This window comes from Abramis brama, assembly GCF_963993115.1.
Source record: "Abramis brama genome assembly, chromosome: 1".
NCBI lineage: Eukaryota > Metazoa > Chordata > Actinopteri > Cypriniformes > Leuciscidae > Abramis > Abramis brama.
Window position 1 is genome coordinate 78,102,586 of NC_139963.1, and position 14,245 is coordinate 78,116,830.

At 41.5% G+C, this 14,245-nt stretch overlaps 2 protein-coding genes across 2 annotated transcripts in view; one reads left to right on the plus strand and one right to left on the minus strand.

Moving 5' to 3' along the window:
• LOC311082388 (uncharacterized protein) overlaps positions 1-6,623 on the plus strand; it is a gene marked incomplete at both ends in the record, with an annotated part of 29,037 nt that extends 22,414 nt beyond the window's left edge. The window contains 3 exons of the mRNA XM_084113186.1: positions 1,080-1,107; positions 1,587-3,191; positions 6,506-6,623. Of these exons, the coding sequence (XP_083969312.1) occupies positions 1,080-1,107; positions 1,587-3,191; positions 6,506-6,623 (1,751 nt within the window). The remainder of the gene's footprint in view (positions 1-1,079; positions 1,108-1,586; positions 3,192-6,505) is intronic.
• A 1,877-nt stretch (positions 6,624-8,500) lies between these two features.
• LOC311098028 (heme-binding protein 1-like) overlaps positions 8,501-14,245 on the minus strand; it is an 8,822-nt gene continuing 3,077 nt past the window's right edge. Inside the window, exons 2-4 of the mRNA XM_084138047.1 lie at positions 10,987-11,125; positions 10,437-10,617; positions 8,501-9,037 (exon numbers count right to left, since the gene is read on the minus strand). Coding sequence (XP_083994173.1) covers positions 8,860-9,037; positions 10,437-10,617; positions 10,987-11,125 — 498 coding nt within the window. The 3' untranslated portion in view covers positions 8,501-8,859. The remainder of the gene's footprint in view (positions 9,038-10,436; positions 10,618-10,986; positions 11,126-14,245) is intronic.

Here is a 14,245-nt window from a genome sequence, read left to right on the forward strand (position 1 = left end):
GCGGAACATCAGTGTGACGTCTTCCCAGCTAAGCTTCCGCACATAAGAGATAAGTTTCAAGAAACTGCTGCTGAAGCTTAGGCAGGGCGCTGGAAGGGGCCAATTTTATTAGGTATCCCAATTCGTTGGAAACTCCTCCGACGAGACGTAGGAGTTCCCGAACGGAAGGCGAACGTCTCGGTTACGTATGGTAGGGAACGGAGACGTCTCATCCGTCGCCATGCTGCTGTACCTTCGCGGAGGACTGGACACAGTTCGGCTCCTCAGCGAAAAGCGTTTTTGTATGCGCTTGCTTCCGCCTTTATATCTGCGCTGGTAGGCGGCCCACGGAATGCAAATCTTGCATGCCAATGTTCATTGGCTCGTTTTAATTCACTCGAAGGCAATTGGTCTCCCTAGCGTGATCCCAATTCGTTGGAAACGAGGGTTACCATGCGTAACCGAAACGTTTTTTTACAGCAAGGTTTTACAGTGTGCATAATACTCTTTCCACACACAGATAATTAAATATCCAGTTGTTTATAGGCAAAAATTGAAAGAAATAAGAACATGTATTCTGAATCAATGAATTATTCTGTGTTCAGCAGTTAAACTGTGACGGTGGAGGTATGGCTGAATTCAATGTAAGTTACAATCTTTGTTTATGAGCTTTTAAAAGCAGACAAGTAAATTACTATAAAGATATATAGCTCATGCATTTTTTCGCTTGTTTTTCGTTAAATGTGTGATATAGTGAATGATTTGTTGAACATTGTGGACACAATCAACAATATTTACTGATACATAGATGTGATAGATAAGTTATTAAGGGCAGTAAACTTCTTTCTAAAGATTGAAGACTTTCTAAAGACACGCCGTCGCAGAAACTCTCTCTGCAGTCAGCTGTGCTTCAGTTCAAAGTCATGATCCCTCTCCATCTTTCAAACGTGAGTTTGTACTACATTATGAAGTTTTCCAGCCTCATTATTATTGTTCAGCAACATCTAATGTCACAAATAATATAACAGTTATTCAAAAGTTATTTATATTGTTCTTTATTTATTATTATCATTGTTGAAAATGCTTATTATCAAATACAGGTGATGGAAATAAACCGGTGGGGAAACGGTAAGCTTTTCTTTATTAATCTCTGTTAGCCTGCTAAATAACATCATCTTGTTGTCAACCTTAATGTCATCTTGCAACAACAGTACAAGATAAATTAATGTAAAATGTTCAGCACAAAACTGACCGTTCTGCACTTCAACTCTCACCCCTGCAAACGCCCTATCTGATCTCCAAATGCCCTATCTGATCTCCAAACGGCCCTATCTGATCTCCAAACAGCCCTATCCGATCTCCAAATGCCCTATCTGATCTCCAAACGCCCTATCTGATCTCCAAACGGCCCTATCTGATCTCCAAACAGCCCTATCCGATCTCCAAATGCCCTATCTGATCTCCAAATGCCCTGTCTGATCTTCAAATGCCCTATCTGATCTCCAAATGCCCTGTCTGATCTCCAAATGCCCTATCTGATCTCCAAATGCCCTATCTGATCTCCAAATGCCCTATCTGATCGCCAAATGAATTCTGTCTCTCTGTAGATCACATCATGATGCCACCCTCATTAATCCAGGTCCCCCAGGACTTTACCAGCTGAACACGGAAAGAAAACATATTGATGGGACTGATAAAAAGGTCAGACGATGGACATATGGACGAAGAGACAGAAACAAGCAGAACAAAGTCATACTGTTGGTGGGAGAAACCGGCACTGGGAAAACCGCCATGATCAACACCATGGTGAACTACTTACTGGGAGTGAAGTTTGAGGATAAAGAGTTTCATCAAATCACAGAAGAAGAAAAACCAGAAGCTCAGTCCCAATCCCTGACATCTGAGATCACAGTTTATGAGGTGTTTGTTGAAGAAAACCCAACATCTCTGACCATCATTGACACTCCAGGATACGGAGACTCTGAAGGATTCGATAGAGAAAGAGAGATTACTGATGATCTGGGCAGGTTATTCTCAGATAAGGATTTTTACTATATTGATGCCGTGTGTTTCGTGATGAAGGCGTCTCAGAATCGACTCTCTGGAAAAGAGCATTACATATTTCATTCAGTTCTGTCTCTGTTTGGCAAAGATATAGTGAACAACATAGTGTTCATCATCACACACTCGGACGGAGGACCTCCAACCGATGCTCTTAATGCCATTAACACAGCGCAGATCCGCTTCAGAAGAGATGAGAGAGAGAGACCTGTTCACTTCTTATTCAACAACCAGCAGGAAGAACAAAGAGAACATGCTCACAAATCATCATGGGAAATGGGAGAGAAAAGCATGGAAACGTTTTTGAAACTCCTGCTAGAAAACAACAGAAAACAAACTCTGATGACAGTAGATGTTCTGAAAGAGCATAAACAACTTGAAGCCCGTGTCTTTAATCTAATGGGCCGTATCACTGAGAATGAGTTCAAAATCAAAGCTGTAAATGAGAGTATTGAGGGATCTAAGAACCTTCAGTTTAGTGTGACCAAAACTGTCAAAGAAAAAGTACCGATTGAATACTCATATTTTTCATTGAGCAATTACGCAACCTGCTGCAAAGTGTGTAAGGAAAACTGTCATGAGTTTGGTTGCTGGTGGGTCCCTTTCAATAATCTCTCAAAGTGTGACGTCATGATGAATGGCCACTGCACTGTGTGTACAGGGAGATGTCATTACAGTAAACACATCAAAGAGAACAGGAAATATGTGACGAAGACAGTGGAAGTTAATATGCCATTTGATAAACTTAAACAGGAGATTGGATCCACCAGTAACCGGGCTGAAACCAGCTTTGATAAAACTAAATATGAGGAAATAACAAAAGTAGAAGAACACATGAGGAGATATCTGGAGAAGAGTAAAGCAGAAAAGTCCTTCTTGCTGCATGAAGCTTATTCGCTTATCATGATTCTGTCAGAGAACCTAATAATAGCAGACTGGTATTTCACTCCTGAACATCTGGATTTTTTCATTCCCAGACTGGAGGAGGAGGAGGGAAAAGATGAAGAGGTGAGGGACCTGAGAGGTGTGAAGAGAACTTTGGAAGAGAGGAAAAACACAGCGGACTGGACTGGGCTGGCACTGTGTTCTCTGCCTCATGGGGTAAACCCTGAGGAAGTGGTTCCCAACCTTTTTTCCAGGAGACCCCCATTGTAACATTCAAAATCCATAACGACCCTTGCAGCACGTGCAGACAAATCTTATTTACTTACAGTAATTACAAAATCAGTTGTTAATTTTTAATAAATGCAACAACAGCAGAAACATTAAAATAATATAACTAACAACTATGGCCGAATCTGACTTACATTATAATGTTATCTACTAACATGTACTACTTGGTATTGACCAAAATGTTTTATAAAACTATAAACCTAATATTCCAGCCTTTAAATAATGTTTAAGAAACGGGATGAGTCAAAATGATTAAGTATTTTATCAGATCATTGAATAATTCTAGATACCTTTTTATCCGAGTTGTTTAGATTTTTAGAATGCTTATTAGCTTATTTTTCAGCACATAACAGCGCATAAAAATGTAGTCTGAGTTTCACAAACGATAAACGCATACAGACTGTAAATGTGAATCCAGTCTCTGTCAGAAGGTGGCGCTTGTGGACCAGCAGAAATACAGAAATACAGCTGTTTCCCAGTAGCCAAAGCAGCGCTGAGCTTATGAACACTTTACACAAGGGAAGATGAGAAGAAAACGCCATCAAAACTTCTCTCAAGGCAGTCAGTTTCCTTCAGAGACACATTCACAGAATTCATTCATACTTTAATTCATATCATTTCCCTCAGCACTCAAAGAAACGAAACCTACGCCGCAAGCCTGTGTCTGCAAGAGACTGTTGCTTTCTTTGCTTAATACTAGACAGTATTCACCATGAGTCTATTGGTTACCATTTCATCCCAAACCCTCAAACTAGAGTGAGTTTGGCGACCCCTAGTAAATCTTTAGCAACCTCTAGTGTTACACTGCAAACCATTATACTGTAAAATAACTGTAATGTACTGCTCGCAATAGCACACGTGTGTGTAAAAGTACTTAGCAAACAGCTCATCACTGCATCATGGCTAAGGCCACACTTAATAAATATTTCATTGAATGGTTCTAGATTTCTCTTTTTATTTTATTTTTGTATTAGAGAAATTAATATTATTTTGCATGAGTTTGTTTCATTAATATTATTTACCGAGAACAGTGCTGCGTTGTCTCTTTATGCGTGCTTTAAATATCAAAGAGTGACAAAGCCAATAATTATTCATTACTAAAGTGCACCCTAGTGAGGGAACGAAGCCACAACAAAGAGGTGGGTTTGACAATTTATTACATTTTATATTTTTATAAGTTTATTTTCATTATTGCCTTATGGTAAACGTGATTTCATGTTTATTGAGTTATGAATATAAATATATATTTATTCTGGAAAATATGCAGTTGTTCTGTTCTGAGTATGCCTAGTAGGAAGCACTTCTGTATTCTGTAGTCAACCACACTTGAAACCCCATATAAAGACATAAAGAATAATCATTGTAACCATATATAAAGGAAGTGGTTTAGAAAGAAGAACACTGCAATAGTTGTTGTAAAGTGGTTTATTAAGCAAATGGCTAGTAGAGTCAAACTGACCATGTATTAGAAAGAGCTTTGCTACACATTAAGAAACTAATGCAAGTATTACCGTTAGACGAGGCGCAGAAGAGGACACAGAGAAGAAGAGCCTGAAGAAGGAGAATGGAGAGACGAGAGGCTTTATATAAACAGATCTGAAGGGTTCAAGACTTTGGATTGGACCCATTGTCTGTAAAGGACTAATGAATAATGGAGAATTTCCTAAATGTTTGATGGACTCTAAAACTCTGTAATGAGAAGATCAGGGAGACGCTGATTCTCAAGGACGGCCTCTCCGGTGTTAGACGCCTTGCTGTCGCAACTCTTGCTGTCAAACCTTGTAAACGATTTGGTTTCGACTTACTTTTATTTTGGTTTCATATCTGTAAACTAGTTAACCTGTATTCAATAAAACTATATATAATTGAAATCAAGAAGCTTGCCTGCCACACGTCTCTGATTTCTAAGAAGCTTGAGATGAACTGACCCCACGGAGAAGTCTTCTGTGATCTAAATATTGTAATATGAAAATTCAGATGCTTATGATTTAGGACAGATTGGACTTACTTTACCTAACCTGAGAATAATCACAATAAGGGTAAAGGTGTTTAGAAATACACACACCAGATAAACATCTGAGACCCAGAATGCAGTAATGTGCTGCTGTCCCATTTATTAGTTTCCCCCTCTTTCTTCTGCACTATTGTGTGACCTGTACCCTAGTGTTGCAGTCAATGAAAGGACACTTTGTTGACTCTATGAGTGTGTCCTGGAAGTCTTATGGAAGAACCCTTGCAATCAGCAACTACACAGTCTCTGGCTGTTAAATAAAGCAACAGCAGCACAACATCAGTGTTTCTCTGCTCATCTTCGACTGAAGCACAGGCTCCATTCTCCAGCACAATGCCATCGCAATGGTGCAATGTGTTTTGTTGTTGTTTGTTTTGTTTAAAGAGTGTGTTAGTAATGTGTGCCTGTAAGCGGGTCCACAACGTACACTCTGCTTATTACACACACACTCTGCTTATTACACACACACTCTGCTTATTACACACACACTCTGCTTATTACACTCTGCTTATTACACACACACTCTGCTTATTACACACACACACACTGCTTATTACACACACACTCTGCTTATTACACTCTGCTTATTACACACACACTCTGCTTATTACACACACACTCTGCTTATTACACACACACACACTGCTTATTACACACACACTCTGCTTATTACACACACACTCTGTTTATTACACTCTGCTTATTACACACACACTCTGCTTATTACACTCTGCTTATTACACACACACACTGCTTATTACACTCTGCTTATTACACACACACTCTGCTTATTACACACACAGGGATTCTTTAAATATCCAATCAATAAAATAAGTTAGGTTTCACTAATAAACGTATCAGTGTTTAACTTGTGTGTGTGTGTGTGTGAGTGTGTGTAATTACTAACTTATTATATGAAATACGTTTCCCTTTAAATCACTATTTAAGCAGTAATATTTACACTTTAACAGGAAATAAAATGTCTTGGAATTACTTTTGTCCAAAAACACTTTTACATTTAAACCAAAAAAAAAACACTCTTTTTCTTAATTAACTTACAATTTCAAAAAAGTCAGTAACCACAACTGATTTATAAAAGAGTATAACAGATTTACTTTGAAAAAGTAGGTCAGAAATGAAATAGATCTTGTCAAACTCCCTTTTCAGATCACCAATGCATTCAATTTCACATTCAAAACATAAGGGCCCAATAACATCAAATAGCCTAATAGCTGTCTTAATGTGAAATGCCCTTCAAGTGTTCTAACCTCACGCACACAGGATCAAAGGGCGTCAGCAGCAGAAGACAGGACGAGAGGTTCCCGATGAAGAGAAGAGTCACATGGCTGACGAGAAGACTCACGCAGCTGATGATCTCGGCAAAGTCCACACTCGGTAACGCTATCCGGCTCCGTCAGGGTCTTTGCTCATCGTCGGCCTCACAGTTCCACACAGGCTTAACTAATCGAGGTCACTGGCCGCTAGCTTGTTAGCAAAGTCCATGCAAATCACTAACCGCTAAACCATGAACATTACACAATATGCATTTCTCTCATTGAGAAAAATCATAACTTATGTTTTAACCTTAAATTATATTTATTAAACTATGAAATTATTTATTCAAACTTGTATATCTTATACTAATGATTATATTTCAACAGGGTTACAACTGCCAGATGGACAAATAGTGTGTTAAATAGTCAGACCTAGCATTCATTTAGCTGCTCAAATGTAAGACGACACTAAAGATGTGTTCCTCTTCAGCGAAACTCATTTCAATCATCAGTTTCCACACTTCCAGGTGAAACACACACACGGACACACACTGTAGATGAGAGATTTATCCTGCACTTCAGATTCCCTGATCAGAACGGGAGTTTTCCCAAGAGTGCTGAGATCAGTGAGTTTGTGCTGAACTGATCATTACGTGATTTCTGTCATTAATTCACAATCTGAAGAACAGCTTTAGTTTTCATGAGACTTTTCCTGCATCATACTTCAGTGCAACATAAAATGAACTTTAAATGATTTTTAAACAGTGATTGTGTAGTGTTTAATATTAATTCAAAGGCAAAACATGAAAAAACGTCCACGCCCCCGAAGCCTTTCTGTGCTCCTAATACATTTCTTTTTCACTATAAATTACATTTGCATGTGATTTTATGGTGCTGGGAAAACGAGAAGCTGCATGAAAATGGCCACTTCATATGCTTAATGTGTGTGTGTGTGTGTGTGTGTGTGTGTGTGTGTGTGTGTGTGTGTGTTTCTCTGGATGATTCTGTAAATTCCTTTTGATAATGTAATTAAAATACTCACAGGTCGTAACAGTAGAGTAGGTGACAGCTGAAGTTGGTGTGATGTGTGTGTGTGTGTGTGTGTGTGATGTAGACGGAGGAATAAAACCTGTATATTCTCTCTGTGTTCGAGTGTTTCTGTTCAGACACAGAAACACATGTTATAGCTCTTCACACACTATAAATGACACAAGCGATGGTGTCAGTCAGTGAAACTCCAGCGACAGGTGAGCGCTGATGTCATCAGTGTGTTCTTCATCATCATCATCATCATCAGAAGTGGACAGTAACAGAGTGCGTGTGCTTGAGTGTGTGGTGTTCTCTGGTTCACTGCATGAGTTAAAGCACAGAAACACCCGTGGACTCTTCGTCTGGTCTTTATTCCCCAGCCCAACAACGCCCCCTCGTGGCCAGACACAGTACTGAGGGCTCAAACCATGGAGAACACTGTTCTGTAGTTTCACTACATCATTATCCCACAAGTACTAAAGTACACTTTTAGAGTATCTGTACTTTACTTGAGTATTACTTTTTTCTGAAAACTTTTTACTTTAACTTCACTACATTTGAAGACAAATATCGTACTTATTACTGCATTTCTGTCAAGATCCTCGAGTAGAGAGTAGTAACGTCAGTCAGGGGTTGCATTTTGGTTGGAAATGAAAGTTGGGTTGACGTCGGGTTGTATCATCTTCATCATCATCTTCATCATCATCAGTTGTGGTCATTAGCGTCAGCTGCTCCTTTAACTCATCTGTGGTTGTAACTATGATGACGTTACTTACATGATCAGAGACACTGTGGACAGACTTTAACCAGTGGTGTTTAATATCTGCTATAAATGTAGTAAATCTGTTTAATGTCTGTATAGTTTCAGGTGTTATCAGTTAGAGTTGCAGTGACACCTCTGTGTGTGTGTGTGTGTGTGTGTGTGTGTGTGTGTGTGTGTGTGTGTGTGTGTGTGAGTGAGTGTGTTGAAGCCTTGAAGTTTGATGGTTTATTGACGGAGAGTAGGACAGATAGATAGATGGATGGACAAATATTACAATAATACATTTAAATAATATAACAAACACCTTTTCGCAAGAAGTTACTGAACTGAATCAACTTGAACTGATTCAAAGTGAATAATGACACAATTTTCAACCGTAGAGCTGAAACTGAATTCATAATTGATGAACTTTGCAACACCGACACAGTTTTATTGAACTGAACTGAATAACAACAATATTGTCTTCATAGAGCTGCTTTACAACAGAATTAGCCTGTGTGTGATCACTGGTTCTGCTTATTACTGTGACGCTCTGTCCTGTGTAAAGCGCTGTCGAAGCGAAGAGCTTCTCAGGGCTCGTCCTGCAGGAACCACACCTCGTTCCTCCGCCCGTAGGGTTTGATTGGCGGGTCGTAGCTGCAGCACAGGTACTGCTTGCGCTGGAAGGGGGCGGAGTCTCCCAGCGTGACCGTCAGACGCGACGCCTCCGCGCGGAACTCGCTCTCTCCGGCGAACCCCCCGAACTGCCTGCAGGGGGAGACAGAGGCGCGGTTACGGCAAGAACGATAACTAGAACGATAACTATATTCGCCTCCACACCAACAAACGATAACGGTCTTTTTATTCTAAGCATGTGCGCTGTGGTTTCAAAGTAGCGAAAAACAGGCGATATTGGGTACACAATATCGGGAGAATCAGAGAGTTGTCGTCTTTTGACGAATTTTATTCATACTTTGGAATGAATCAATATCAGTTTGTTGCATTTCCACGTCTTTTACCAGCAGATGTCCTTAGCATGCTACGCTTCGAGCGCATCGAAACAGTGAATCGAGCTAGTCTAGTGTAATCCATCTAATCTAACAGTGAATTTACCTGACGAAGTCAATAGTGGAATAAAAACAACGCCTAGAGGTAAACTAGCGCTGGATACCTGAGGTAAACTAGCGCTGCATACCTGAGGTAAACTAGCGCTGGATACCTGAGGTAAACTAGCGCTGCATACCTGAGGTAAACTAGCGCTGGATACCTGAGGTAAACTAGCGCTGCGTACCTGAGGTAAACTAGCGCTGCGTACCTGAGGTAAACTAGCGCTGGATACCTGAAGTAAACTAGCGCTGCATACCTGAGGTAAACTAGCGCTGGATACCTGAGGTAAACTAGCGCTGCGTACCTGAGGTAAACTAGCGCTGGATACCTGAGGTAAACTAGCGCTGCGTACCTGAGGTAAACTAGCGCTGGATACCTGAGGTAAACTAGCACTGCGTACCTGAGGTAAACTAGCGCTGCGTACCTGAGGTAAACTAGCGCTGCATGCCTGAGGTAAACTAGCGCTGCATACCTGAGGTAAACTAGCGCTGCATGCCTGAGGTAAACTAGCGCTGGATACCTGAGGTAAACTAGCGCTGCATGCCTGAGGTAAACTAGCACTGCGTACCTGAGGTAAACTAGCGCTGCGTACCTGAGGTAAACTAGCGCTGCATGCCTGAGGTAAACTAGCGCTGCATACCTGAGGTAAACTAGCGCTGCATACCTGAGGTAAACTAGCGCTGCATGCCTGAGGTAGTTTTGTTACACTGTTTTCTAGCATGCATAATGTTTTTTAACGTCTCCTTGAAAAGGGGGCTTGACTTGTCAAACAGTGCTGGATTTTTCTGTAACTCAGCGATTAACTTCTCCACAATGTCATCTGCCATTTTAAATGTGCGAGCCCTTTAAATTCGAGTGGATTCTGATCCCAACGCTATTGTCCCTCATATCTTTCTCGTTATAGTTGTGGTGTGAACTCTGCTATTCTTTAATATGGAGAACGATTTTCAGAACTATATCGCTATCTCTATAGTTATCGTCGTTGGTGTGAACGGGCCTTTAGCTGGTAGCGTCGCCGCTAGAGAACGGCCGCTCAACACTGGTGTGTGTGTTTACTCACAGGACGTATACGGTCATCCCGGGCCGGTCCTCGATCCGCAGGGAACTGTCCGTCGGGGTTGGCGGGCTGATCTGGAAGCTTGACGGGATACGCAGAGCGGCGACCAGACGGCGGTTCAGCGACCCGTCGTCACGAGGAAAGACGGTGAAGATGACAGGGACCGGCGTGTTCATGACCTCACCTGCGCCACAGAGATACACACACCTGCTGAAACTCAGTCACGTACTGACTAACATAAATAAATAGGAGCATTTTGATAAATATATGCAGTATATTACATTAACCTGTAATCCTGTAACCTGTAATCAATCATTACATGCCTTAAACATGGTTTGTTAAAAACACCACAGTGATTTTTATGGTGATTTTCACCCCAGGGGGATTTTAAATGTTTGTATAAACTTTTTATTTTAGTGTTAAAATAAACATTTTATTTTGCAAAAGTTGTTAAATATATATATATATATATATATACAATAGAAACAAGCTTCCACAGAGCACTGACGCTCCATTGGCTGTGCGTCTGTGTGCAGGGCTCTGATTGGCTCACCTTGTCCGTTGCCGCCGCTCATATAGGTGAGGAGCCTCCGCTGCAGCTCACCTGACACCTGGTCGAAGCTCCGCCCCTCCAGACTCAAGCACACGTACTTGCACGCATCGTAGCGGCGCACCTCGTAACTCACACCATCCTGATGACATACACACACACACACACACACAGACAGACAGACTGTGAGCGGTGAGTCAGTTTTCATGTGTTCAGTTCCAGCAGAAGAAACGCCTTCAGCCACACACACACACACACACACACACACACGTCTCACACAACTACAGAAACAGCCCATAATCTGGAATCCATAGCAACAGTGACACACCATCCCATAATACTCACACAGTATGCGCTGTAATTATGGTCTGTCTAGGTGTCAGTTGGACTCTGTAATTAATGCTGCTTTGCTAATATTAGCTGGTGTGTGTTTAATTATTCATATTTGACCGTGTGTCGCAGGTCTCGCACTCAGCTCTCTCTGTGTGTGTGTGTGTGTGTGTGTGCGTCAGTTGTAATTAAGAGCATTTTAACGACTCAGATCTCATGACTGTGTGACATTTCAGCTCATCTCTGAGATTCATTGTGTCGTGACATGAGCACACGCGTGTAAATGACTGCATTAAACATGTAAAACTCTCCTTCTCAGAAACACCCTATCCAGACACAATGACGTTTACTGTTTTAAATGGAAATTAGCTGACAGTCTTGAGAATGTTTAACTGTCATGAACATCCAGGCCAAACGATATTTAAAACTTAATTAATCTGCATACATTAAACTACAATTAACTACAACAAATAATAACATGATAAACTTACAGCTGTTCTTAATCATTTCAATGAATTATTATAAATTATTATGAATTATATTATTATTTCTCATATATTATAATAAAATACCACAATGAAAAACAATAAAGATCCTACAACAGGCTTGATTTTCTGTAGGTAAAATATAACAAACACTGGGTTGTTACGTCTGACCCAGGATCTGGGTAACACAAAAACTACCCAAACACTGGGTTGTTACGTCTGACCCAGGATCTGGGTTACACAAAAACTACCCAAGCAATGGGTTGTTACTTCTGACCCAGTATCTGGGTTACACAAAAACTACTCAAACACTGGGTTGTTACGTCTGATCCAGGATCTGGGTAACACAAAAACTACCCAAACACTGGGTTGTTACGCCTGACCCAGGATCTGGGTTACACAAAAACTACCCAAGCAATGGGTTGTTACGTCTGACCCAGGATCTGGGTTACACAAAAACTACCCAAACACTGGGTTGTTACGTCTGACCCAGGATCTGGGTTACACAAAAACTACCCAAGCAATGGGTTGTTACTTCTGATCCAGGATCTGGGTTACACAAAAACTACCCAAACACTGGGTTGTTACGTCTGATCCAGGATCTGGGTAACACAAAAACTACTCAAACACTGGGTTGTTACGTCTGACCCAGGATCTGGGTAACACAAAAACTACCCAAACACTGGGTTGTTACGTCTGATCCAGGATCTGGGTAACACAAAAACTACTCAAACACTGGGTTGTTACGTCTGACCCAGGATCTGGGTAACACAAAAACTACCCAAACACTGGGTTGTTACGTCTGATCCAGGATCTGGGTTACACAAAAACTACCCAAACACTGGGTTGTTACGTCTGACCCAGGATCTGGGTAACACAAAAACTACCCAAACACTGGGTTGTTACGTCTGACCCAGGATCTGGGTAACAAAAACTACCCAAACACTGGGTTGTTACGTCTGACCCAGGATCTGGGTAACACAAAAACTACTCAAACACTGGGTTGTTACGTCTGACCCAGGATCTGAGTAACACAAAAACTACTCAAACACTGGGTTGTTACGTCTGACCCAGGATCTGGGTAACACAAAAACTACCCAAACACTGGGTTGTTACGTCTGACCCAGGATCTGGGTTACACAAAAACTACCCAAGCAATGGGTTGTTACGTCTGACCCAGGATCTGGGTTACACAAAAACTACCCAAGCAATGGGTTGTTACTTCTGACCCAGTATCTGGGTTACACAAAAACTACTCAAACACTGGGTTGTTACGTCTGATCCAGGATCTGGGTAACACAAAAACTACCCAAACACTGGGTTGTTACGCCTGACCCAGGATCTGGGTTACACAAAAACTACCCAAGCAATGGGTTGTTACGTCTGACCCAGGATCTGGGTTACACAAAAACTACCCAAACACTGGGTTGTTACGTCTGACCCAGGATCTGGGTTACACAAAAACTACCCAAGCAATGGGTTGTTACTTCTGACCCAGGATCTGGGTTACACAAAAACTACCCAAACACTGGGTTGTTACGTCTGATCCAGGATCTGGGTAACACAAAAACTACTCAAACACTGGGTTGTTACGTCTGACCCAGGATCTGGGTAACACAAAAACTACCCAAACACTGGGTTGTTACGTCTGATCCAGGATCTGGGTTACACAAAAACTACCCAAACACTGGGTTGCTACGTCTGACCCAGGATCTGGGTAACACAAAAACTACCCAAACACTGGGTTGTTACGTCTGACCCAGGATCTGAGTAACACAAAAACTACTCAAACACTGGGTTGTTACGTCTGACCCAGGATCTGGGTAACACAAAAACTACCCAAACACTGGGTTGTTACGCCTGACCCAGGATCTGAGTAACACAAAAACTACCCAAACACTGGGTTGTTACGTCTGACCCAGGATCTGGGTAACACAAAAACTACCCAAACATTGGGTTGTTACGTCTGACCCAGGATCTGGGTTACACAAAAACTACCCAAGCAATGGGTTGTTACTTCTGACCCAGGATCTGGGTTACACAAAAACTACCCAAACACTGGGTTGTTACGTCTGACCCAGGATCTGGGATACACAAAAACTACCCAAGCAATGGGTTGTTACTTCTGACCCAGGATCTGGGTTACACAAAAACTACCCAAACACTGGGTTGTTACGTCTGACCCAGGATCTGGGTTACACAAAAACTACCCAAACATTGGGTTGTTACGTCTGACCCAGGATCTGGGTTACACAAAAACTACCCAAGCAATGGGTTGTTACTTCTGACCCAGGATCTGGGTTACACAAAAACTACCCAAACACTGGGTTGTTACGCCTGACCCAGGATCTGAGTAACACAAAAACTACCCAAACACTGGGTTGTTACGTCTGACCCAGGATCTGGGTAACACAAAAACTACCCAAACATTGGGTTGTTACGTCTGA